This window comes from Heptranchias perlo, chromosome 32, assembly GCF_035084215.1.
Source record: "Heptranchias perlo isolate sHepPer1 chromosome 32, sHepPer1.hap1, whole genome shotgun sequence".
Taxonomy (NCBI): Eukaryota; Metazoa; Chordata; class Chondrichthyes; order Hexanchiformes; family Hexanchidae; genus Heptranchias; species Heptranchias perlo.
The window spans coordinates 19,224,123-19,251,850 of NC_090356.1; the positions used below are offsets into that span (position 1 = coordinate 19,224,123).

Below are 27,728 nucleotides of genomic sequence, written 5' to 3' on the forward strand. Positions count from 1 at the left end.
TGCCACAGTCTACAGTTACACAGGTATGCTTAACCTTTGTGAGAGAGCGATTACGTGAAACAGTTTGGAAAGAATAAGATGGTGGTTACTTTGGGTTCAACAGGTTTGTTTTTGTAAGAATCTCATGAAATATTGTGTGTAGAGGTGAGGGGTAAATGATAATGGACCAAGCTTTGTTTTTAGCATTGAACAGCTGGCAGCATTTCAGCCAGGTGCAGAGTAGACTGACACTGAAAGCAAACCGAGGCTGGAGTACAAGAAACAAGGCAGCTCAGTGGGTTAAGTTTCCGGATTAACCATTAACTGTGAGTTTTAGGTGAACAAATAAAAAGTGAGATTTATTATGATCTGGAATGCACTGCCTGAAAGGGTGGTGGAAGCAGATTCAATAGTAACTTTCAAAAGGGAATTGGATAAATAATTGAAGGGAAAATATTTACAGGGCTATGGGAAAAGAGCACAGGAATGGGACTAATTGGATAGCTCTTTCAAAGAGCTGGCACAGGCAAGGTGGGCATCCTCCTGTGCTGTACCTACTATGATACTATGATTTGTGTTTGTACATTGAGGAGAGTAAACACTATGGTTCCAATCAATTGTTGAATTAATTGAGGCTATTTCCTCTAAAACAGATTAATTTCTGATGGATTTAAAACAGTAATAGGGTGTTTACTCCATGGGAGCACCTGCTAAATGGGATAGTTTCCTCTTCACTGGTGCTTTACTATTAACAGGTCTATTACTGTACAAAAGCAAATGGCATTCAAGTAGCTTATTAAATTATGAACTCTTAAACTGTATTAATATTGCAGATAGGTGTAAAGAGAGAGTAAGAGATGAGGAGAGCTGCTGATTACATTAAATTACAAATGTTTCTTGAAGACAGGCGAAGAGAGAGACTGGGTGACTCTGGGCTGATACCTGAGCTGAAACACTGACTCTTACCCTGCAGAGTGCTGTAAACCATCACTATGTCCAAGAAAAGGACTGTGCGTCTGGAGTGTGGGAAATCCACCCAAGTGAATTATGTGTTGGGAACTGAACTCAGCATCGATGTTTATAAGTAAGTCAGAAAATTAATTCATCTGATGTTCTCTCCTGAAATTAAGATAAAAATGTGGCCTGGTGTTCTTTTGATGGCTCAGTTCGTAAACAGGGCCAGAGTTGGTTGTGATGCCTCCCATATTCTAATATCCTATCAAGATACTGTCTAGGCTCACACATGGACTTTTGGGGAAGGTACAGGAGGGATACCGTGGAACCATACTCCAGTAAGAGTCAAAGAGAGGATAGGATAATCAATTAAATACCTGAATTTAAAAAAAAAACCTCAGTTGAACATCACCTCAGTTAATTAGATAAGGAGTTATCATCATAGCATTATAGAATCAAAAGCAATTTTGGTTCATTAGCAATAAACATTTCAAGTTTGAAAAGGGACGTTGAGAGAGTTGGCAATGATTACTAAGAAGGCTCGAGAGCAGAAATAATGGCCCAGAATTTGGTGGGACAATAACGGCGAGTTCACAACACATGCCGTTAGTAGTGTGTAACTAACCCAGCAACTCGTGCCAAGGAAGAGATAAGCCGTGAGTTGCGAATCGCCACCAGTTGCTGGACGATTTGCGTCACTCCGCTGTTGGCCTCGCAAAAATGGCAGCTCGCCCTCAACCTCCCCATGGGTTTCATGAAATTGCTGCATTTGCGCAATTAAAACGAATTAAACTGGCCGCAGAAAGATAGGGCTGGCACTTAATGACATAAGAACATAAGAAATGGGAGCAGGAGTAGGCCATACGGCCCTTTGAGCCTGCTCCGCCATTCAATAAGATTATGGCTGATCTTCGACCTCAACTCCACTTTCCTGCCCGATCCCCATATCCCTTGATTCCCCTAGAGTCCAAAAATCTATCTATCTCAGCCTTGAATATGTTCAACGACCGAGCATCCACAGTTCTCTGGGTAGAGAATTCCAAAGATTCACAACACTGTGAGTGAAAAAATTCCTCCTCATCTCAGTCTTAAATGGCCGACCCCTTATCCTGAGACTATGCCCCCTAGTTCTAGACTCTCCAGCCAGGGGAAACAGCTTCTCAGCATCTACGTTGTCAAGCCCCTCTCAGAATCTTATATGCTTCAATGAGTTCACCTCTTATTCTTCAGAACTCCAGAGAGTATAGGCCCATTCTACTCTACTCATAATTTTAAAATTCCTTTCTGTCTCTTTTTTTCTCTTTCTCTTAATCAAATCTTTCTTTCCCTCTATTTCTCTTTCTGTACCTAATTTGACTCTATTTCCTGTTTCTTTCTCTATCCTTAAATCTAATTGGTTAAGGAGATAGACTGTTGGTCCCGTCATTCACTAAGGTCCCGGATGCCCCATTATCAGCTTGCACTTCCAGCAATTTGTGGCACAAAAAATGTTCGAGCTGAAGGGTGAGGGAAAAAGTCTAACTAATGGGGCACGCCGCGAGATGCCCCACTCCAGCAAATTGTGGGACAATGGCTTTTTACACTGCGAAGAACATTCCTGCTCTTTCCAGCCCCACAAGGAAAGTAAAAATAAACTTATCTTCAACAGCCTTTCTGGTCCTGGATCCTCTTCACCTGGTGGGAAAGCTTCCGTACTCAGGCCAGAGTTAAAATAGCAGTCAGGGCCCGATGACATCATCAGACCCTGATCTGCATATTTAAAGAGAGACCCTGCCTTGGGAGAGCAGTTTAAAATCAAGATCACGGGAAATCAGCGAATAAGTCACCGGGCAGGTAGGGTTAAAATCGCCCCCTTATGTGTCAAGATGAGATTAGAGATGTGGAGAGTTCTGGCCTCCTAGTTGAAGATTCTGATCCCCACTGCCTTATCATTTGGTTGGCCTGTGTGTCCTATGCTCATTTATTCTGAGATTTTGGTGAGACAATTACACCTCAAATCAACTATCTTATGATGATGACATGGAACTTTAATTGGATGAGGGCCAGGCTAATGCAGGAATTTGCATATGAGTACAGTCCTCATGCGTGATACAATTGCGCACGCTCGAACCGGATTTTGGTTGCGGGCCCCGCTGCGTGTGTGCATGCGCAGCTACATGTCGCACAGTGTGTGGTTATCACGGTGGCCCTAGTCACAGCGGCAAACTAATGAACTGGAACAGGAAGCTATGACTCAATAACATTTCATTCAATGCACACAGCACAGACATGTTTTAAAGTGGATCTTCTAGTATGTTTGAAATATAACTGGATTATTGTTAGCTGTGGAAGGAATGTTCTAACTTTAACTAGTTGCTGTCTGTAATTTAACTTTAATCACAATTGTGGTTAGTTTCTGGTCGGTCAATCATTAAATGGACTGAAGTACTTGTTTAAAAGGATGAATAAGCAAAACTGGCTGAAGGGCGGTCCAATGTTAATTGGAATCAACGCTGAAGAACACTCGCAGAAGCACTTATTTGCTTTTTTTCCTCCAAAATATACAGTAGATCCTCTCTCTGTTGTAGATAAGTAGTATCTCTACATTGCTGTCTTTGGGAACTAGCCATATGTCAAGATTTATGTTATACCAAGGCTGTGTTCCAGAGAGAGAGAGAGAGAGAGAACATGCATTTATATAACGCCTTTCAAGGCTGTAGGACGTCCCAAAGCGTTTTAAAGTCAATTAAATACTTTTAAAATATGGTCACTGTTGTAATGTAGGAAGCACGGCAGCCAATTTGCGCCAAGATCCCACAACAGCAATGTAATAATGACCAGATAACCTTTTTTAGTGATGTTGGTTAAGGGATAAATATTGGCCATGGACGTCCAGTTCCTCTACCAGTTCCCCTCCATCCTCCACCAGGATGGCCTGCGGGCCCTCCGCTTCTTCCGTGAACGGAGGCCCAATCAGTCCCCATCCACCACCACCTCCTTTGCCTGGCTGAACTTGTTCTTATGTTGAACAACTTCTCCTTTGACTCCACTCACTTCCTCCAAATAAAAGGTGTCGCTATGGGAACCTGTATGGAAAATTTCATCAACTTTGCTTCCAATTTCCACCCTTCCCTTGCCTTCAAATGGTCCATCTCCGTCTCTTCCCTTCCCTTCCTCAACTTCTCTATCTCCATTTCTGGGGATTGGCTGTCAACCAATTTCTATTATAAGCCCACCGACTCCCACAGCTACCTTGATTACACTTCCTAGCACCCCGCTTCCTGTAAAGATTCTATTCCCTTCTCCCAGTTTCTCTGTCTCTGTCACATCTGTTCTGACGATACCACCTTCCGCAACAGTGCTTCCGATATGTCATCCTTTTTCCTCAACTGTGGATTCCCCTTCACTGTAGTTGACAGGGCCCTCGACCGTGACAGTTCTATTTCCCGCACTTCTGCCGTCACCCCTTCCCCTCCCTCCCAGAACCATGATAGGGCTCCCCCTTGTCCTCACCTTCCACCCCACTAGCCTCCACGTTCAATGTATCATCCTCCTCCATTTCCGCCACCTCCAGTGCGATCCCCCCACCAAACACATCTTCCCCTCCCCCCTTTTCAGCATTCCAAAGGGACCGCTCCCTCCGCGACACCCTAGTCCTCTCTTCCATCACCCCCAACACCCACTCTCCTCCCCACGGCACCTTCCCGTGCGAGCGCAGGAAATGCAACACCTGCCCCTTCACCTCCTCCCTTCCCACCGTCCAGGGCCCCAAACACTCCTTCCAAGTGAAACAGCGGTTTACTTGTCCGTCTTTCAATTTACTATACTGTATTCACTACACACAATGCATCTCCTCTACATTGGGGAGACCAAACGCAGACTGGGTGACCACTTTGCTGAACACCTCCGCTCTGTCCGCAAATGTGACCCTGACCTGCCGGTCACTTGCCATTATAATTCCCCTTCCCACTCCTACTCTGACCTCTCTGTCCTCGGCCTCTTACACTATTCCAATGAAGCTCAATGTAAGCTCGAGGAACAGCACCTCATATTTCGTTTAGGCACTTTACAACCTTCCGGACTCAACATTGATTTCAATAACTTCAGATCATAACCACTGCTCCCATTTCCAGTTCTGACGAAAGGCCTTCGACCTAAAACGTTAACTCTGTTTCTTTCTCCACAGATGCTGCCCGACTTGCTGAGCTTCTCCCAGCATTTTCTGTTTTTATTATAGAATTATAAAGCTTAGAGCATGGAAGGAGGCCATTCAGCACATCGTATCTGTGCCAGCTCTTTGCTAGAGAATTCCAAAAATAATGCTACTGCCCTCCCCCCACACTATCCCCATAAAAATATTTTTTCCATTTTCCCCTTAAAAGATGCAATAGTCTTTGCCTCAACCATTCCCTGTGGCAAAGATTTCTGTGCTCCAACAACCCTCTGTGTAAAGAATTTCTCCTAACCTCTTTCTTCACTCTCTTAGTAACAAACAAACTGATGATCGCTCATCACTGCTCCCCAACCAGAGGATGTAATTTTTCTCTATTCATGCTATTAAAACCCTCCATAATTTTTTTTTAGAAAACTCTATTAATTCTCCCATTAGCATTCTTTGTTCCGATGGAAATAGTCCCAGCATCTCAAGTCCCTCCTCATAACTAGTTTCCAGTCTCTGGCATCATCTGATGAATCTTCTCTGTATGCTCTCTACGGCTTTAATGTATTTTCTATAATGGGGTTCCCAAAACTGTACTCTGCCTAATCAATGATTTATTCAAATTTATCATTATTTCTCTACTCCTATGCTACTATCTATAAAAGCCAAGATACTATTGGCCTTTTCTATGGCTTTACCTTTCACTTTCAGGGAATTAGGTATCTGACCTCCTATGTCTCTCTGTTCGCACCTTTCAGTGTCTTTCCATTGAGTGTACACTCCCAATTCTTGTTTCTCCTCCCAAGATGTATTGCCTCACACTATCTACATTAAATTGCACCTGTCTGCTCATTCAATTAACCTCTCAATGTCTTCCTGAAGTCTTTTACAGTGCTCCTCATAATTTGGCAACCCCCCTACTTTTGTATCCTCAGAAAATTTCAAGATTGTGCTCCCTATGCCCAAGTCCAAATCACCTCTATATACCAAGAACAAAATTGGACCCAGCAATAATCATGGGGTACACCACTTCTACCACTTCTTCAATCTGAACAATACCCATTTACCTAAACTCTTTGTTTTGTGTCCGTCAACCAACATTCTATCCATGCTGCTACATTCCTTCTTATAACATATGCCTGAAAACAATCCTCTTGTGGAACATCTTATTGAACGTCTTCTGAAAACCCATATACAGTACATCTACTGCATTTCCCTTATCTATCCAATCAGTCACTTCTTCAAAAAACTCTTGAATGTGTCAAAAACAACTTTCCTTTAACAAATCCATGCTGGCTGTCCTCAATTAAACCTAATATTTCTAAATGCTTTTTAATTTTATCTTGAATTATGGATTCTAAGAGTCTAACGTTAATTGCAGGCAAACACCTGCAATTAACATTAGACCAACTATGACTACCTGGTTTATTCTTTTTGAATGGGAAATACAAATCACTCTTTGCCTGTGGCATAAACTTGGCAGTAGGTATCTTGTTGGGCGTGAGAAAATCTCTGAGAAAATGAAGAAAACATGAGTGCCCTGTAGCACTGGAGATAACTATAGAGTATCCTATTACCTGATGAAATACCTCATGAAACACTAGAGGCCACAATTATATGTTTTAAAGCCTTAGTCTATAGGTAAGATAATACAGGACTGAACTGGATCAGGATTTTGATTGGTTTTAGGAAATAACATAAGGCTTTAGCTCCACTTGTACCTATAATTTGCGTAAAATTTAATTTGTTAGAGTCAGTGGAGGCCTAAGGATCACAGGGACAGGGATTGGGATCACTCTGATAGAGTAAGGAACAAAAAGAAGAACTTGAATTTAGATAGCACCTTTCACACCCTCAGGATGTTTCAAAGCATTGCACAGCCAATGAATTACTTCTGAAGCATAGTCACTTGTTTTGTAGACAGATGCAGTAGCCAATTTGTACATAGCAAGATCACACAAACAGCAAGGAGATGAACAACCAGTTAATCTATTCTTGTTGGTTGAAGGATGAATGCTGTCTAAAACTCTTCTTCTTCAAGAGTGTCACAGGATCTTTTACAAAACACAGATGGGACAGGTCCTTGGTTTAGTGTCTTACCCAAAAGAAGGCACTTCCAACAATACTGTGCTCTGTCAATCACCATCAAGCTGGGAGACCAGCCCTTGTTCAATGGGGATTGTAGAAGGGTATGCCAGGAGCAGCACCACGCATACCTTAGAATGAGGCATGAACTTAGTGAAGCTACAGCACAGGGCTACGTGCATGCCAAACACAAAAAGCACCAAGCTATAAGCAAAGCTGCTCCACAACCAATGGATCAGAGCAAAGCTCTGTAGTCCTACCACATCCGATCGAGAATGATGGTGGACAATTACATAACTGACTGGAGAAGGAGCCTCCACAAACATCTCCATCCTCAGCTATGGCTGAGCCGAGCTCAGCATTGCAAGAGACAAAACTGAAGTGTTTGCCAATGTCTTCAGCTGAAAGTGCTGAGTGGATGATTCCAGGTGACCCCCCCACCCTCCCGAAGTCCCTACCATCATAGATGGCAGTGTCCAGCCAACTTGGTTCACTCACTGTGACGTTAAGAAGCGGCTGAGTGCAATGGACATAGTGAAGGTTGTGGGCCTTGATAGCATCCCAGATGTAGTGCTGAAAGTCTGTGGATCAGAACTAGATATCCCCACCCCACCCCAACCAAGCTAATCCAGTGCAGCTATGACACTGGGATCTACCCAATAACATGGAAAATTGTGCAGGTATGTCCTATCCACGGAAAGCAGGAAAAATCTACCCGGTGAATTACCGCCCTATCAGCTTCCTTCCAATCATAAGCAAAGTGATGGAAGGAGTTATCAACAGTATCATCAAGTGACAGCTACTCACCCATAACCTGGTCACTAATGCTCAGTCTGGCTCCAGATCTTGTCACAGCCTTGATCCAGGTATGGATGCAAGAGCTGAATGCTAGAGGAGAGGTGAGAGAATCTGTCCTAAACACCAAGGCAGTATTTGACCCAGTGCAGCACCAATGATCCCTAGCAAAACTGAGGTCAATGGGGTCAAAGGGAAAACATCCAGTGGCTAAAGTCATACTTGATACAAAGGTGATTGCGGTTACTGGGTGCCAATCATCTCAGCCCCAGGACATTGCTGCAGGAGCTCCTCAGGGAAGTGTCCTTGGCCCAACCATCTTCAGCTGTTTCATCAATGCCCTTCTCTCCATCATAAGTTCAAGAGTGGAGCCATTTCTACAGGGTTTAGCTCCACTCACAGCTCCTCTGACAGTGAAACAAAAACAGAAACTGTTGGAAACACTCAGCAGGTCAGTGTGTATCTGTGGTGAGAACTGACAAGTTAACATTTCAGGTGTAGACCCTGATCAGAAGGGTTTATACCTGCAACATTAACTTGCCTGTTTTCTCCAGAGATGCACACTGACCTGCTGAATGTTTCCTGCATTTTCTGTTTTTTGTTTCAGATTTCTAGCATTTGTCATTTTTTGCTTTTTGTTCCTCTGGTAGTGAAGCAGTCCATGCCAGCTTACAGCAGGACCTGGACAACTTCCAAGCTTGAGCTGACAAGTGATAGGCAACATTCATGCCACATAAGTGCCAGATAATGACCATCTTCAACAAAAAACAGCCCAAGCACCTTCATCTGACCTTCACCGGCACCATCATCACCATCACCATCAACATTCTTGGTGGGGGTTATCATTGACCAGAAGCTTAATTGGACCAGCCATATTGACTACATGGCTGCAAAAGCAGAACACTGGTTGGACACTCTGTGATGAGTGTCTTATCACATGAAACCTCAATGATTCACCATTGACAAGGCTCAGATCAAGTGTATGACTCACCATTTGCCTGGGTGGGTACAGCTGCTACAATATTCAAGAAGCTTGACACCATTCAGGACAAAGCAGTCACTTGATTGGTATCCCTGTCACTGGACTCAGTATCCGTGCCCTACCACTAGCACACTGTGGCTGCAGTATGTACTATCTGCACAATGAACTGTAGCAACTCACCAAGCTTACTTTAACATCATCTCCCAGCCCTGCAACCTTTACCACCAAGAAGAAGAACAGCAGCAAGATCATGGGAACACCATCACCTCCAAGTTCTTCTCCAAGTCACACACCATCCTGCCTTGGACATATACCACTGTTCATTCATTGTCGCTGATTCAAAAATTGTGGAATTCCCTACCTAACACGGTCACTGGGGCAAGGGCCAGAACCATCACCACAAGGACTGCAGTGGTTCAACGACAATGCCCACCACCACCTTTTCAGGGCAACTAGGGATGAGTAAGAAAAATGAAGCTTTCCAGCAACTCTCTCATCCCAAGAACAAACACAACAAACACACTGGTCAGCCTAGATTATGTGTAGAATCCTAGAGTTATGCTGGAAATCATACCCTTCAGACTCGGAGGCTACCACTGAGCCAAGCTAATACTTAAATGAGTAAGTTGAAGCTGAGTGTCACTGTGCTATAATGGGCACATTGTTAAAGGGCACTAATTCATTTTTTAAAATCAATCTAGTACATCAATGAAACTGTCTCTTTTTCTAGGCCATCGCCTCCAGGATCCCAGTCATTTGAAATCCGCTTCAGCCCTGGTGTCAAATGTTCCATTTTACATCAACAGTGTATAACCCCGGTAGCTGAAAATGCAACTAAATGGGTTCTCAATAAAAGGACTGTGCTCCTGGTCACATTGGAAAAAACGAGCAGTGATGTCAATGACAACAAGGTAACACACAATTTACTTTTCTTTTGTTTTTGTGATTGACTCTACTTGCACATTCGAAGTATTTCTGGTGTAACTGGAGTTTCTTCTTGTACTTCAACCCTTTTCACTCGGAGTCTTATTGTTCTCTTGCTTCATTGTTTGTTCTCGACACTTCTATGGAGTTGCTGAACAGTCTTTTTATTACTGCATCATGCTTTGAGGTTATGGTGGGGCAGCAGTTGGGGAACAAAGAGCGTGAGGTTTTTGAGTGGGCAGTTCAGAAATTTCTGAAATGAAAACCAGATGCCAAAGTCTGTGGCCCTGAAATTTCTGGGGTCTTGCTCCGCCAGCACGAGCCTCCACAATGATAGGCAGACACCCCGTCTCAAATTGCAGGGACGGGGTGATTTGCATGACTAGACTGGGCACACCCACCCTGGTGCGCTCATAGCTTTTTGCCTCAGGGGCCCCAAAGCCCTATTGGGATGAAGATAAAATATTTAATGGTCTTTGGTTCCCAGAAAAGCTATTGTACTGACAGGAAAAGGTAATCAATCCCCTCCAGGATCCATTAACTTGGTCTAGGTAGGGCTTGGGGCCTTTCAAAAGGCCTCAATAGGACTCATGCTAATTCTCAGCCGGCAAGAATTTTGCTGAGGCCTTTTAAAGGTAAATTTATTATATAGTACTAGATGTCCTGTGGTGTTGCTCACATATAAAAATAAAATTGCATGTGATTCTTGTAATTGTTTTTCCAGTTGGCTGGTATTGCCTAATTCTTCCTCTCTCTGGTAGTGTCGAGTTTATACAATTATATTGTGTTTAGTTTAATATTGTATATAATTTATTTGTTATGTAGTGATTAAATAATTAATACAATAAGTTTACATTTTGAAAATATGAACTTAGAAATAATTACTTATTTGTCTACAGTTTATAAATCTATAGATACTAATTAAATATTGGTTCTTAATTGAGTCACTTAGAGCATGGTCTTTTAAATATTTTAGAGTACTCAGCAGATGAAGAATGAAAGCTCTATTCTTTTATATTCAGAGGCAGACTAAGTCAATGGGCAAAACTATGGCAGATGGAGTTCAATGTGGGGAAGTGCGAGGTCATCCACTTTAGCTCCGAGAAAGACAAATTCGAATATTTTCTTATTGGTGAAAAACTAGGAACTGTGGAGGAGCAAAAGGATTTGGTTGTCCATTTGCAGAGATCACTAAAAGCAAGTGCACAGGTGCAAAACATAACTAAAAAGGCTAATGGAATGTTGGCCTTTGTCTCAAAGGGGATTGGAATACAAAAGTGAGATGCTTCAGTTATCAGAGCCCATCTGGGTATTGCATTCAGTTTTGGGCATCAAACCTCAAGGAAGATACCCCAGCACAGATTCACTAGGGCTTAAAGTGTGAGGACAAGTTGTATAAACATGCCTAGTGTTCCCTTGAGTTTAGAAGGTTGAGGGGTGATCTAATCGAGGTCTTTAAAATGGAAAAGGGATTTGGTAGGGTTGATACAGAGAAACTATTGCCTATGGAATGGGAATCTAGAACAAGGAGGCATAATCTTAAAAATTTGAGCAAGGCTATTTAGGAGTGAAATCGGGAAGCACTTTTTCACACATAGGGTAGTGGAAATCTGAAACTCTGTCCCCCAAAAGGCAGTGTATGCTGGGTCAATTGAAATTTTCAAGTCTAAGGTTGATAGATTTTTGACAGGTAAGAATATCAAGGGATATGGAGCAAAGGCGGGTAAACGGAGATGAGGTACAGATCAGCCATGATCTAATTAAATGGCAGAACAGACTCAAGGCAGTTGAATGGCTTACTCCTGTTCCTATGCCTGTTATATTGATGCCTTTTCAAGTTAGAGGAAGATGGGCAAAAGTCAGTGCAAGTTCAGTTACAGAATATGCCAAGGCAGAGTTGAAAGCAGCAAGCATGATGCCCTCACAACCTGCGTGTACGTGCGTGTGTACCCCTGTCTGCATGTATATAAGCACAGTGAATTCTTATGCATCACATAGCATTTACACCATTACATATACTCACCTCTTGTTCAAAACTTGATTGTACGAATCATTTTATCCTTGGTTCTTAATCCTGTGTTCACTCTCTTCCTGTAGGTTATAGTTACATTTTATGGAGATAAGTCTGACCACCCTATTGACAAGATGAACCTGCAGCTTACAGCTGTCAGTAAGTGTCTCATACAAAGGTTAAATGGATATTGCATGGTTTATTACCCATGCTCATGGAAATATAATAGCAAGCATTTGAAAGCTTTAATCCTTAGTCCTTTTTATTATATTAGAATCTTCTGTTACAGCACGGCATAGAAGAAAAAAATCCAAGAGAGTACATTTGCCTCAATAATGTTGTTGGTTGGTTCACTCCAAAACTTGAATACACATTGTAAGCTGATACTTCAATACCGTACTGAGGGGATGTGGCCCTTTGGATGGGATGTTAAACTGAGGCCCCGACTGCCTGTTCAGGTGACCGTTAAAAATCCCATGGCACTGTTTGAAGAAGAGCAGGAAGTTTTCTCGGTGTCCTGACCAACATTCTTCCCTCAACCAACACCACCACTGTTCATTCTTCTAATTGCTGTTTGTGGGATCCTGCTGTGCGCAAATTGGCTGCACAATAGCGACTACACTTTAAAATTAAATTGCGTGAAGTGCTTTGAGATCTTTCGCAGAGACATGATAAGATGATAAAGAACTGCAAGTCTCTCTTTTGTAATGGTTGGTGTATTTTTAAATGGTTGCTCAAGATGACAATGCTGTATTGTAATGCTATATATTGGAGAACTGGAACAATGGAAGAGTCGATAAAGGTCTACAGGCCAAGAGAAGTTTCCTTAGCCTTTGTATCCTTTCTTCTGCAGGCATATCCCTTGATGTGGATGCAGATCGTGATGGTAAAGTTGAAGAGAATCATCCAAATAAGGTGATCAGAAAAACTGAAATTCTGGAGTAATTTTTTCCCAAAACACATTCATGTACAAAGTCCTTCCACCTGCTCCGCTCAAGACCTGGTAGAACTAGGTGGAGCTTGTGTGGTGCAAGCTCTGCCCACTTGTACATGAATTTTGTATCGGTGTCGTACAACCAGCGTAGGACCCCGATTTGCATAGTGAAGCAGCCTTACACCTGTTTCAGTGGGTGGACTACTCACTCATTTACAGGCCCACTTGAATATGGCATCAAGTGGGCCTAGGGCATCAAAGGGGCAGCCGTGTTTCCCCAATTTCCAACCTGTGGTCGCATAGGCCACAGGCCTGGAGATAGCTTGGTAGGAGAGATAAGTGTGTGGCTCCCTAATTGAACAAGTGCAAAGTTCATTGTTATGTGGAGACTTGGAAGTTAAGGGAATGAATTTGCCATTTGACCTGTCTGGATTCTACAGCTCGAGTCACCTGAGGTCATCAGGGGTAATGACATGGCTGTTTGAGGCGATTGACACCAAACAAAAGTGGGCTCATCTGACACATGTGCCATTCAGATTTGTCAATTTGATGGATGGTGGTTTCTTTGAAAATCAAGGATATATAAGAGGGTGTTTGACACAGCTTGCACTTGCTTCTTATTTTTTTTAGTTCTGGTTCTTTAGCAGTCTTTACCTAATGTAAGTCAGATTGTACGGTTATGTGTGCCAGTTATAAGTAGACATAAGTGTATCACTTAGGTGTACAAGTTTTCCTGAGGTCAAGGGAGGTGAGCTTTAAGCCAGCTAATCTGGGTACTGTGAACAACCCTTAAGGTAAATTTACCCAGAACCGGAGGATCCAAGGAGCCAACATCATCATCCCAGGGGAAGGCAGGCCAAATTTAGGCATCATTCACTCAGGCATAGGCTGGGTAGTAATCCCCAGATGGTTCCTTGATGAGTTAAGGTGAGAGGGGTCTGATGCCTTGATAAATATTTGTTGGGGTACTGATCCTAGTGTTTTTACATCACTGTTCAGACTTGCACATGGAGAGAGGGTGCTGTTGCACTCTTAGAGGCAGTGATCAGTAGAGATTTTCCACCTTTTCACCCAGGGATAGTGAGCCCCACAGGGATACCCGAAGAAGTGGTCAAAATATCTCACACCTTTCATGGGATTGCAAAACAGGAGTCTGAATTAAACTGTAACTAGATCTTTATTTCCTTTACAAGGCTTCTTGGACATGGGGTCCAAATGGACATGGTGCTGTTCTTCTTGTGAACTGTGACAAGGATGAAGCATTTTCTTCTAAACCTGACAACACTGATAATTTGGTGAACAGTCTTTCAGGTAACGTAAATTATGCGCAGTGCACATATTTGTACTCACTGTGGTTTCTGTGACAGCCCGAACAATAATGATAGAAATTCCTCCATGTCTCACATATATAAACATTTACATAATGGGGACATGACCTTGCTTATGGGATAAATGCAACATTGGGAAGAATTTCCAGTTATTAGTGTCACATCCAGCTTTCTTAGAATTGTGATAGTGCAGTGGCACTGAGCTTTAGTGCCATGGAACAAGGACACACAGAGGTTCAAATTGTGTTTGGAGATGTATCAAGTTGGGACATGTTCAGGGTGGGGGGCTCTAGTTTTTCCTTCAAATGGAACTTGTAGGTTCAGCACTGTGCCATCTCAAGCCAAAATACCCAGCCAGCCAATAGTACTGTAACTTCCCTGTAATGGCACATGGTGCTGAATCTAGTAGTCCCATTGGATCCCCACACAGACACAGAAAGAGTACATGGTACTGGAACCAGATCCTACTCTTTTCATTTGTTGTATTGGCACATTGAAGGGAAAACATGGTCCAAATTTTTATTATGCTGACTGATGCAGAAAATAGAGGCTATTTCAGCACAGAACTGGTGGACATGGGTTAAAATGAATGCACTATAAGTGAGATTAGCGGTTAGAAATTTTTTTTTGATACATGTAATAGACTCAGCACTTTCAGGAGAGGTGGGGAGAAGAAAAAAAATCTCTGTTTTTGTTTTAGATCAGAAGGACATGTCTCGTATGGTTTTAAGAACAGAAGGACCACGGTTTCTGCAATATGGCCACAAACTCCAGCTCTACATTTCAGCCTCTGATAGGTACAAAGTACGGGTCTTTCTGAAAGAAGGAGGTGAGTCCATTTATCTGTCTGTCTACCCATCTGTCAGACTTGTACCAGGACATGAAACTGTGTTTTAAACAACTAATTGTTCAAGAGCTGATCATGAGCGACTGCAGAATTAGCTGGCACAGACAAATACACCGTGGAATCGGAAGCAACACATGAATAACACGAAATATAAATTGAAAAATACAAGTGGGGCTCAGTGTAATTATCAAAAATGGCATCAGGCAGTTCAAGAATGGATGTGAACAGCAAACGGTGCCAGTGCGTCTGGGATATGACATTCAAAAACAGAATGGTCCACACTAACACCAAACTTTCTACTTGTTTTAATTTTGCGTCCCAGTTCGGAAACCACTCCAGAGCTCAAGCCCACAGTGAATGATTGATAGAATCTTCCCCACACCCCATGCACAAGCAATGCTTTGCTTTTTCTTCTAGGAAATTAATTCCGTATAACACAGAATGACAAACAAAACTGCTTATAGGAATCTTTTAGAAAGACATTTATGGCTGAAAGTGTGTGTGCATTTATATGGCCGCATTTGAGAGATCACTTTTCAATGATTTCCTCATAGTTCTCTTTACTGGTACCTAAAGTTCAAATCATAAATCCATTGTACCTCAAATGCACCTCTGAGTTGTGTATGCCAAATTTGTCCTTCAACTCATAATACACCCATAGTACAGACCCACTGCTCCACGATTCTCTGGGCCTCTATTTACGAGCCTACTGACAGTGGAATGCTAATCGAGGTGGGATTCAGTGATGTTTTCTATTCTGACTCTATTAAAAGAAAGGAAGGGAATGCTATTAGGAGCATAGATATCAACCATTGTGTTTGACAGGGACAGTGGCCTTTTGGGGCCATCAGTACATGTCTACATTCATGGATGGAGGTCAGTGCAGACCAGACTCCCCCATCTAAGCGCCAGTCACGAGCTCCTGTGGCCATGGATATTTACTGCATGATTCTCTCATGCCAAAGCAGAGGCATGAGTGCCACTAGGATGGGGGTGGGAAGGTGAGTGTTTATTGCAAATTCTCTAATTCAAACAAGTCCCAGAATCATTGTGTTATATTTCTTTTATCCTGAATCCCACAGTGCGATTGGTGCATGTCCTGGGACACCAGAAACTGTCCTTTGTCACTAATTACATGTTTAGGAAGAAAGAATACGACTTTTTCGTCGAAGGGCTCAAGTTTCCAGATAAGGATTTTGATGGCTTGGTGACCATCAACCTCAGCCTACTAGAATCAATGGTAAAAGTTCTATCTAAATTCCTTTCTCCCCCTCCCTCTCCCAATTTTCTCCCTACCTCCCCTGAAGGCGTGGAATCATGATGGGTGTTGCCCTCCAGTACATTATCCTAGTGGCCATGATTCATTTGTGAGCCTAGATAATGAGTGCCATCAGGCTATTTGACAGGGGTGACTAGAATAGCTGAGCTCAATCCTGACCACACAGTTTCCAGCAGAAGTCACTGATTAGAGACTGTGGGGGAGAAATCTGTCTCGGGCAGTGGCACAAAACGGGCGGTATTGCCTCTGCCGCCCGTTCTACTCCCTACTGGTTCTACTCCCCGCCCGATATTCAGTCCCATTCACTTCAGTAGAACTGAATATCAAGCGGGCTGTACACTGGGCGGCCAAGGTGATAGCGCCCATTTAGTGCTACCGCCCGAGATGGATTTCTACCCCTAGGAGTGCGAACCGGGCTGATTTTTCCAAACCTACCAGCCTGGCTGAGATCAGCTAACTCAGCACAAGTCAGGGTGTGTGAGGCTCAGTACCACATCTGGTAGAGCACTTACCCAATGAGCCACTGGGGGAGCCCTATTGAGTACCATTAATAGCCAACAATCCTAAATGGCCAAATTGAAAAGCAAAGAAGTTATGTTAAACTTGTATAGAACCTTGGTTAGACCACACTTGGAGTACTGTGCACAGTTCTGGTCTCCATATTACAGAAAGGATATAGAGGCATTGGAGAGGGTGCAAAAAAGATTCACAAGGATGATACCAGAACTGAGAGGATATCCTTATCAGGAAAGGCTGAACAGGCCGGGGCTCTTTTCTCTTGAGAAGAGAAGGCTGAGGGTTGACTTGATAGAGGTCTTTAAGATAATGAAAGGATTTGATAGAGTAGACGTAAAGAAAATGTTTCCACTTGTGGAGGAGTCCAAAACTAGAGGTCATAAATATAAAATAGTCGCTAATAAATCCAATAGGGAATTCAGGAGAAACTTCTTTACCCAAAGAGTAGTTAGAACATGGAACGTGCTACCACAAGGAGTAAATGAGGCAAATTGCATAGATGCATTTAAGGGGAAGCTAGATAAGCATGTGAGGGAGAAAGGAATAGAAGGGTTTCATGATAGGGTTAGATGAAGTAGGGAGAGAGGAGGCTATTGCGGAGCATAAACGCCAGCATAGACCAGTTGGGCCAAACGGCTTGTTCCTGTGCCTGTTTTGATGAAACTTGATCTCATAGCAAGAGCTTTTACATTCCAGCCTTCCAACACTGCACTCCAAGGGGTCCTCAGCTCCCACCCATACTGCCCCCAGGAAGCACTTGCATCATATGAACTCAAGTCCGTATGACACACACTTGGCCTCCCAGCCCAGAGATGTGAGTCATGTCAAATAAGAACTATTCTGTTATTACTGTTTTAACATTTTCGAACACTCTTTCCAGACTGTAGGAGAGGCTCCTGTTTTTACAGACCAAGTCGTATTTCGTATGGCTCCATGGATTATGACTCCGAATACTCTGGCTCCTGAGGAAGTGTTTGTGTGCAGGTAAGAACCTGTTGCTTAAAACACCAACTGGTGTTCTTGCTGGATACAGCACTGACTCCAATTGACATTAACATCAGATTAAGATAACTATATTGTGCTATTTGGAAAGTAACAGGTGGTTGGGAGTGTATGACAAGGCTGAAATGCAAAGTGTTGAATGATATTGTAATGTGCACGAGGGAAGCACAGGAAAATTGAGCAATCACTCAAACCCCACTATTTGTCCTAGTGATGAATATACCTACAATTATCTTTTTAACTGAGTTTTTCCATATGGAGCTCATATCTTGCTATGTTAGTGCCAATGTTTTCTCACCCCTGCTGACTGGCACCATTATTGGCAGGTGAAGTTGCAAAATATGACATATGAAGGACTGGGTATATAGTGAGTTAGGACATTGACATTTCATTTCTGGGACCTGGCCTCAAATCCAGCCCAGGTTGATGGGATGAAAATCTCCACTCTACTGGGTCCCAGTGAAATGAGTTTGGGCAGTCTTAACCCAGTTTCTCATGGCCGACATTACACAACTGCCCCTAATTTAGCACAAAATTGGCAATCTCACTCAGGGCGACCACAGGATGGCTGGTGAAGGGTGGTAGTGAAACACTCACAGTGGTGTGAGTCTGAGGCTGAGGCAGATTGTTGGGGCAGTATAAAAGAAGCCCTGTGCTGCTTCTGGTCTTCTTCTACTTGACCTGGGACTGCTTCTTTGTCAATATTGGGTGGCTGAGTTGGGAAAAATGTTCCATTTTCCAGTGCCAACCTGGTACATCCTGGGGACCATACATCTCACCCAAAAAGATTTAAAAAAATTAAATGATATTGGACCAGGGTTGGAATATTATCAGTTAATAAGAGGAACAATGCTTACACATTTACGGGTAACCTTGTTTTATTTCCTTAGTGTAGCAAATAATGAAAAATTCCTGAAGGAATTCAAGGCTGTGGTGGCAAAGACCAAGTGCAAGCTAACAATTTGTCCCGAGTATATGAATCGCAATGATCGCTGGATACAGGTAAAACAATTTATTCCTAAAATTCCAGTCTGCAGTAACAGTGAGGGCATGTACCAGCTTGGATGTAATTAAATTCCTTTTGGATCAGAGATTGTTCAATATTCTGGACTGAAAACTCTCCAAACAAAATCAATCAAACGTTGGTTCATCTGGGTCCACATTTTTAAATCAAATTTGGTGGTGAACTCATCAATACCTAGGCCATATCATGTGGCATTAAGTTTCTCAGTCCTTCCTGTTGGGTTTCTGTTGATCTAACTTCAACTCTGATGAAGTTTGACAACTTTGACAGTAAAGATAGACAACTCAACTGTTGCCAGTTAAAAAGAATATAACTATTTTTTGCCCAAGGTGTATCCAGTTCTTTAGATTCATTAAGTGAAAGTCCAGTATAATGAGGTTCTAACCGGAAGAACTTTTCTTCCATCAAGACTTTCTTATAGAGAATTATATATTGTGGCCTCTTTGGGAGCCCTTTAGACACTTCATGATTCTGCACTCCCTACTATTCCCCTCTTTGTCAGGCAGAGGTCATACCTCCTCCGAAGATCTAACAAACCAAGAGCTAGCAGAAGGAATAACCTCACTTCCACATGTCACTATCAATCCCCAAGCAGTCTTGTCAATCTCTAACACACATTCCCAGATAACCATGAGCACAGTTACTGTGGGAACAGTACTGAAGACAACCTTCCCCTTGCTATCATCTGCTAATATATGCAACAATGAACACTCACGCATCAAGTACAGGCATCCTGTGATTTGCCACCTAATCAAATCATTTATGAAAATAAAACAATTTCTTCAAGATACCACCAATAGCACAGATTACAGAGACAGGTATTTTGTTGCAGCTTCACTCTCCTAAAATGTGAAATCTTTTTGTCCAGTACTTGTTGATTTTATGATCTCTGGTTCTTTCTCATTCACAATTTTCCACTTTTACTCATTCCTCACTCTGTCTACTCTCTTTTTTTCTTTGCATTCTATCCCTTGAGTTTGCTTGCCTCTTCTTTCATGCCATGTCACATTATGTCACTCTGCATTTTCTTTTACTTCAATCTTTATTTCTTCCTTACAGGATGAAATTGAATTTGGTTACATAGAGGCTCCACACAAGTACTTTCCTGTTGTGTTGGACTCCCCTCGAGATCGTGGACTGAAGAACTTTCCCTACCAAAAAATCCTGGTGAGATAGAATTGTTTTTATTATTGAGAATTTAAGGTGAAAGTCAAGGCCCATAGTGAAGGGCATCGCCAAGGGTAAAAAATGTGGGAGAGAAGACAGGGTAAATCAGGAAGTCATGTTTAGATGATGGTCAGCTCACTGTAGAAGGAAGGGAAGAGTTCTGCAGCTTTATGGTCCTGTGAAAGAATAGGTTAGAGTAGGAAACCATGCAATGAGTTTTGTGCAGATTCCAGGAACAGAAGAGGATTTAGAATGGCATATTTGAAGATAGGGAGGAACAAAAGAAGCAAGTTCGGAGGAGAAATTATTACAGTACTATCGGTTAATCAGATTTTCCACTTCAAATGCTGGAGAATATTGAAACAGCCCTAGGTTGGAGTGCAGTGGGATGGGACCAGTAAGTCTTGGACTTGATCCCATCCCAAATCCCAAAGATGAGGTCATTTACATATAAGGGGCAGGCATCTTTGCCATTTATAGCCTTCTTTGGGCATCCGTCCAGTGGGGTCTGGAAATTTGGAGCAACATCTTGCTGCTCTTTTGGGAGGTCAGGACATTCTGGTTGAAGATGGTCAGAAGGTCTAGAAAAGTATAGATTTTGAATGTCATTTTTCAAATGGCAAGAGTGATCCATTGATGTTAGGAAACTGACATTATGGCCCCCCTGTCCATGTTCATATTGCAAGTACACCCTCATTACAGAGATGTGCTTTCTGTGGGGTTCACGTAAGGTGTGTGATGACATTCTGTCAGCTCGCCTCTTCTGATATCAGGATGGAATGGGCGGTCACAAGAAGTGCTCACATCCCCTATCACAATTTCTCATCGTGGGGAGAAAGGGTTGGACAGTTGGTGGAACAAGGTGGTGCCCCAAATTCCAGCCTCGCCCCTCTGCCCAGCATATGCCCAGTAGTACCCTGCCAGACCCAGGAATTTCAGGGCTTATCAATGTAACGGAATAACTTGCTCTCCTGAGACCATGCTGAAACAGGTGGATTGAGTGACAGGCTGCACCGAGGCTAATAGCCATGTAGTTGAGAAGGTAACAGGCTTATCAACTTTCAGTCTGTAACTATCAAACCTAGATGAATATAAAACCCTATCATTAGTGAGCTAATTTTCTAAACATCGGCAACTTGAATCCCATCTTTTCTACCATTGTTTATTTATCCAGGGCCCAGATTTTGGACATGTAACCAGAACAACTGATGAGGTCAACAGCCTGGACTCCTTTGGGAATCTGGAGGTCAGCCCTCCAGTGACTGTGAATGGAAAAAAATATCCAATGGGAAGGATTATCATTGGAAGCGCTTTTCCCAGGTAAAGTTATTTTATTTTGAGGGCGGGGTGTTTAAGGGTTTGCATTTTGAAAACAATCCCATTTTCTTAAATAAAAGGAGCTACATCTGATCCCCATAAGCTTCATTGCTCTAGTTTCAAATTTTGCCCCCCCCCCCCCCCCCCCCCGCCAGATTTTCCACAAAGCCAGTGACCCGGGAAACCATTGGCTCCTGAAGCTCACGAGCAGAGAGAAGTGGAGTTGCTCTGGGTTTCAGAGCCTAGTTTCTCAATTTCTAGTCACACCTGAAATTAGAAATGTTGCTGTAGAACTGCTGACTTCCTTGAAGCATCCTCAACATCAAGACCCTTCCATGGTTCAGGTTACTTCAGGATGTGAAATGTAAAAAACCAAGGAAACAAAGACACCTGGACTTCAGAGTGCCTAGTCTCCAGTGCAGAAGTGGTCACAGGGAACCAGAACCCATCTACCTGGACCAACTGCCGGACAAAGCACAGCCAGAATAATAAGGGCACAGGTCACAACAGAAACTCTCAGCAGGTGAAAGCCAGACTTGTTTTCCTACCTCTAGTTGGTTGCTTAGAATCATAGAAGCATAGAAGTTTACAACATGGAAACAGGCCCTTCGGCCCAACATGTCCATGTCGCCCAGTTTATACCACTAAGCTAGTCCCAATTGCCTGCACTTGGCCCATATCCCTCTGTACCCATCTTACCCATGTAACTGTCCAAATGCTTTTTAAAAGACAAAATTGTACCCGCCTCTACTACTGCCTCTGGCAGCTCGTTCCAGACACTCACCACCCTTTGAGTGAAAAAATTGCCCCTCTGGACCCTTTTGAATCTCTCCCCCCTTAGTTGGTTGCTTGTATAGAGGGATTGGTGCAAGGAAGAAGTAAATTGGTCATATGATGGTGGTTAAATGCGCACAGAACCGTTCAATTAATTCGAGTTGTGTCACAGTGAAATGTCTATTAGTATGGGATTGTATATGTTATCTGTGGACAGTTGTTGCAATGGGCCATCAGAAGCATGGCAGGGTGTGATTTCTGGCTGTCAATCTTCCACGCCCCTGGACCTGTGCCAGTTCCAAATTCCTGGGTCAGGGTAATTTGCATATTGGGGTGGGCAACTGTGCCATCTGTGGCATAGGGGGCAAGAATCTCACTGCAGCAAAATTTGCAGATGACACCAAATTGGGGGGCGTATAGGTAATACTGAGGAAGACTGCTACAAAATACAGGAAGACGTTAATAAATTTGCCAAATGGACGCATAAATGGCAAATGAATTTCAATATAGGTAAGTGTGAGGTGGTGCATTTTGGTAGGAGGAATAAGGAGGTCACGTACTCCTTGGAAACTAAGAGTCTAAATGGGGTAGAGGAGCAAAGGGGATCTAGGGGTACACATTCGCAAATCAATAAAAGTAGCAATGCAAGTTAACAAGACCATAAAAAAATGCAAACAAAGCACTGGGGTTCATTTTTAGAGGAATGGAATTGAAAAGCAGGGAAGTTATGTTAAACTTATATAGAACCTTGGTTAGACCACATTTAGAGTACTGTGTTCAGTTCTGGTCTCCATATTACAAAAAGGATATTGAGGCACTGGAGAAGATGCAATAAGATTTGCAAAGATGATACTAGAACTGAGGGGGTTATAACTATCAGGAAAGACTGAACAGGCTGGGGCTCTTTTCTCTAGAAAAGAGAAGGCTGAAGGGTGATCTAATAGAGGTCTTTAAAATTATGAAAGAGTTCGATAGGGTAAACGTAGAGACGATGTTTCCATTTGTGGGCGTATTCAAAACTAGGGGCCATAAATATAAGATAGTCACTAATAAATTCAATAAGGAATTCAGGAGAAACTTCTTTACCCAGAGAATGGTTAGTGGAACTTGCTACCACAAGGGGTAGTTGAGGTAAATAGCATAGGTGCCTTTAAGAAGAAGCTAGATAAATACATGAGGGAGAAAAGAATGGAAAGATATACAAATAGGTTTAGATGAAGTAGGGTGGGAGGAGGCTCGTGTGGAACATAAACACCGGCATTGACTAGTTGGTACTGTTTCTGTTCTATAAATTCTATGTAGCACTTTGCTACAACATTGATGGACCAGTTTTCTGACCAAGGTGCGCCAAAAGGTTTTTTAAAAATCAAGTCACTTAAAGTTGCTGCTTTTGTAGTGATAATTGCTCAACCGATTGCCATTAGGAAACTAGCATTTGATATATTTATGGGCCCCATCTCGGTCAGGATCTGCAATGGGCATGCAAGTCCTCTTGCATCATGCAGGCGTACTTAGCATTGATGGCACTAGAGGAGGAACTGGCATGAATTTGTTGACAGAAACAAAAAGGGCACAGATCCTGTAGAACCAGGTCCCGCCTGAAATTCTGGCCCCCCCCAACTCTGATTGCACTGGCAATGTGCCCCCCCCTCCCGCCCTCTCCTAGGCCGAGGAATTTTAGGCCCCCAGGTGATTGTGACTTCTGCGTTTGCTTGGCATTTGTCCAGGGCTCTAGCCTAGTGAGCTCTGTCAGCACCACATTGGGGGGGGGGGGGGGGGGGGGTAGTGTCAGTTTAAATGAAGATTTTGGAAATTGTTAATGGGTGTAAAAATTTTTTAAAAAAATTACTATAGCACTTCCAAGGGGAGAAACATGGCAAAAGTCATTCGGGATTTCCTGTATGCTCAACAAGTCCAGTCTCCTGTTGAGCTCTTCTCTGACTGGTTGGCAGTGGGTCACGTGGATGAGTTCATGACCTTCGTTCCGGCCCCAGACAAAAAGGTAATCAATCATATCGGGAGGGAGTGCTGCACTGTCGGAGATGCCGTTTTTCATGCTGGAGATGTTAGACCGAGGCCCTGCCTGGCTCCTCAGGTGGACGTAAAAAATCCCATGGCACTATTTCAAAGAAGAGCAGAGGAGTTCTTCCCGGTCTCCTGACCAATATTTATCCCTCAACCAACATCACTAATTGGTCATTATCTGCGCTCCTCCAATTCTGGCCTCTTGCGCATCCCTGATTTTAATTGCTCCACCATTGGCAGCCGTGCCTTCAGCTGCCTAGGCCCAAAGCTCTGGAATTCCCTCACTAAACCTCTCCACCTCTTCCCTCCTCCTTTAGGATGCTCCTTAAAACCTACCTCTTTGACCAAGCTTTTGGTTACCTGCCAAAATATCTCCTTATGTGGCTCGATGTTTGTTCTCTCCTGTGAAGCAGCTTGGTATGTTTTACTACGTTAAAGGTGCTATATAAATGCAAGTTGTTGTTATCTCATTGCTGTTTGTGGGACCTTACTGTGTGCACACTGGCTGCCACATTTCCCTAAATTATAACAGTGACTACACTTCAAAAATACTTCTTTGGCTGTAAAGCACATAGAGATGTCCTGAGGCCTTGCGAGGTGCTATATAAATGCAAGTTCTTTCTTTTCTTTCTTATCTTACTAAGTGAATCATGACTGTTTGATTCTGATATAACTTCACCTTTGTTCCTGCAGGGCTTTCGGCTTGTTCTGGTCAGTCCTGATGCCTGTTGCAAGTTGTTCAAGAAGCTCCAACAAGAGGGTCATGGGGAAGCCCAGATGTTTGAAGGTGTGATTCTGACCAGCTATGCCACTTCAGTGGTAGGCAGTGGTGCATGCATCAAACCCAGTTCTTTCACACAGAGCTGGTGCTGTTTACACAATTTAACGTGGCAGAATGTCTGCCATACAAAGAAGTATGTTCTCTTCTGGTGCAGCACTAGGAAAATGAACACAAATTTCCTGTATCTTTGTTGTTGACCATATGAGCCATAGTAACCATTTCTGTACATGACCATGCATTCTTGACAAAGGCGATTAGGTGACACCTAATTAACTAGGACTAAGAGGTGAAGAGTTCCACAGTTTTAAGATCCTGGGAAAGAGCTAAAGTAGGAGACAATGTGATCAGGCTTGATTTCAACACAGTAAGGATGCAGGGAGAGTGAAGAGCATGTAGAATGTTTAAGGCTTGGAAGGAACAAGAGAGGAAAGTTCAGAGTAGCACTAATCACAGAACTAGCAAGAAAATTGGGAGAAGGTTGGAAGCTAGAGGTGAGATTGCAATTATTTATCTTGTGTCTTGTCCAAGAGTGTGAACGAGTTGCTAGAAGAGTTTTCATATGATTAGGTATTAGTAAATACCCCTACAGTTGTCTTCTGCATGAACTGCAGTTGTGAAATCTATGACTTTTATGTGCAGAGCCCAAGGAGAATAATGTTGGGATTGGCGGGAATAACCAAGTGTAAAGAATAAACATATTCTTTAAAAATGTACAGATGCCCCTAAGGGGGATGGGGGGGGAGGAGGGGATAGGTTTCAAGAATGCAAAGGGCGGGTGGCAGATTACCAATGGGTGCAACTGTATGTCTGATCAGCCTCACTGCAGAGTTATTGAGGAGGTATTCAAGGTGCTAGCTGAATAAGAACAGTAACGTTGCTTTGTATTTTTCAATCAGGTCAAAACACGCAATCATTCAAAATTAACGAACTCCTTAGCAATAAAATCCTGCTTGAAGAAAACGCTTATGTGCAGGTGAGGCAGTGGGACAATAAGATTAAATTTAATCATACTTTGTGTGAAATTCTATATAACTGTTGTTCATTTTCTTTCTTTCGCTTCCTTTATTCTTTCTGATCTCTCTTTCTCAGCAATGCATTGATTGGAACCGAGACGTTCTAAAGAAGGAATTGAGATTGGATGAAGAAGATATTATTGATATTCCTGTGATGTTTACGTTGGATCAGGAGTATAGACAAGCAAAATCATTGTTTCCAGACATGGTGAGTAAAAGCTGGAGGGTGTTGAAAAGAGACGGGAGCTCTTTACCTCTCCCCCTCCACTGCTGAAACCCCAGTCCATTCTTTCATCACCTTGTGGCTCAACATTTCCAGTTGTCTCCCAGGCAGCCTCCCTATTTCAACCACCACAAGCTTCAACGCATTGAAAAATGTTCAGCCTGCGCCTCAAATGCACTATGACCCACACTCCATTCATTTGCATCCTCTCCAAGTTTCACTGGCTCCCTGTGCTCCAGTAAGTTTATTTTAAAATACTCACCCTTGCTTTCAAATGTATTCAGGTCTTTCCCACCTTATCTTACCGAACTCGTCCTGTTTTGCACCTCACAGACATCCTCCACTCCTCTAACACTGGGCTTCTCCTTGTCCTCCAGCCCTTCCACTCCATGATTGGTGGCTGCTCATTCAGTCACTACACTCCTGCTCTCTGGAGCTTCTGCCCAATTCCCTTTGTTACCACCTCTCTTTCTGCTTTCAGAAGTCTCTTCAAAACACTTTTCTTTGACCTTGCCTTTGCTCCTCCATCCTAACCCTCTCCCTTTCCCATACCTGCTCAGTATCCACTGTTTTGCCAGCAATCTTCTGGTACCTCATCCAAGTGGCTATTTTACATAGATGTGCCTCGACTCTGAGCGTCAGCAGGTTGTGGGAGGCATTGAAGCCCAGCCCAAGGCTGAATGATCTCTTATCAGAGTAAGGTCCACACGTTCAATAGCTGGCCCTCAGCCATCACTCTCAGGCCCTCACTGCTGAAAACCTAATAAACCGGCAGACTGCTTTGTGACAGTAGAAGGGTAAAGATGATTTTTATTGCTGTGTTTATATTATAGCAAAGCTTGTGAGGCAGTGCAGACTTCAGCAGCAGGAGTTCTAACGTAAATTAAGTAGCATGGTGACCCACCTCAGATGGTCTATCTCTGCGTCTTCAGAAGGGGTTTTCTGGCCTCCATTCTGTTTTTGCAGTGCCAGCATCTAACAACCTTTCTCTGACATTAGCAACGTAGCAGAGACAGGAACGTAGTTGAGAATGTGACTTTTGAATAACTGTGGTTTCTGAAGTTTGTGAACATGCTGTTTTGTGGTTGCTGGCAGTGCTCCTTGGATTGACCCAGCAATACAAACTGACTGTGTTGCAGTTCCCGAGTGCCTTGGAACCCAACCACTGCTACAGTGTGGTACTATAAATGTGCCATAAACCCAGAGTAATAGGACTCTGTCTACGTTCCTTTAGGTGAACATGATAGTCCTCGGCCAACACCTGGGCATTCCAAAGCCGTTCGGTCCTCTGATAAATGGAAAATGTCCACTGGAATCTGCAGTGCGCTCAGCACTAGAACCACTTGGCCTGGATTGTAACTTCATCGATGACTTTGCTGCTTACCATTTGTTGAGTGGAGAAGTTCACTGCGGCTCCAATGTTCGTCGGAAGTCATTTTCTTTGAAATGGTGGAATATGGAGATGTAATTACCACAAGCAACAAAGCGTTTTTAGTTTTTAATGTATTTTATGTAGCCTTAATAAAATGCAACCTACCGACAAAAGACTAGTGTCTAGAAATACCCACACAATGATATGCAACCTGTGCCATTCAAACATCGCGGGTCCCATAATCTGAACCTAACATCT

At 43.0% G+C, this 27,728-nt stretch overlaps 1 protein-coding gene across 4 annotated transcripts; it reads left to right on the forward strand.

Annotated features, from left to right (window-relative positions):
* LOC137301129 (protein-arginine deiminase type-2-like) lies at positions 1-27,643 on the forward strand. Of its 4 annotated transcripts, none has more exons than XM_067970565.1 (17): positions 1-23; positions 953-1,063; positions 9,664-9,844; positions 11,955-12,027; positions 12,722-12,783; positions 13,996-14,113; positions 14,831-14,959; positions 16,060-16,217; positions 17,653-17,756; positions 18,665-18,776; positions 19,858-19,965; positions 21,140-21,285; positions 23,911-24,058; positions 24,775-24,868; positions 25,759-25,835; positions 25,952-26,083; positions 27,333-27,643. In XM_067970565.1, exons 2-17 carry the CDS (start codon positions 972-974, stop codon positions 27,564-27,566), a joined length of 1,968 nt encoding a protein of 655 aa, XP_067826666.1. In that variant the 5' UTR covers positions 1-23; positions 953-971; the 3' UTR covers positions 27,567-27,643. The 4 variants fall into 4 exon arrangements, with proteins under 4 accessions (XP_067826666.1, XP_067826664.1, XP_067826663.1 ...); XM_067970563.1 differs by having other exon boundaries at positions 8-23; positions 883-1,063; XM_067970562.1 differs by having other exon boundaries at positions 14-103; positions 883-1,063.
* The last annotated feature ends 85 nt before the right edge of the window (positions 27,644-27,728 follow it).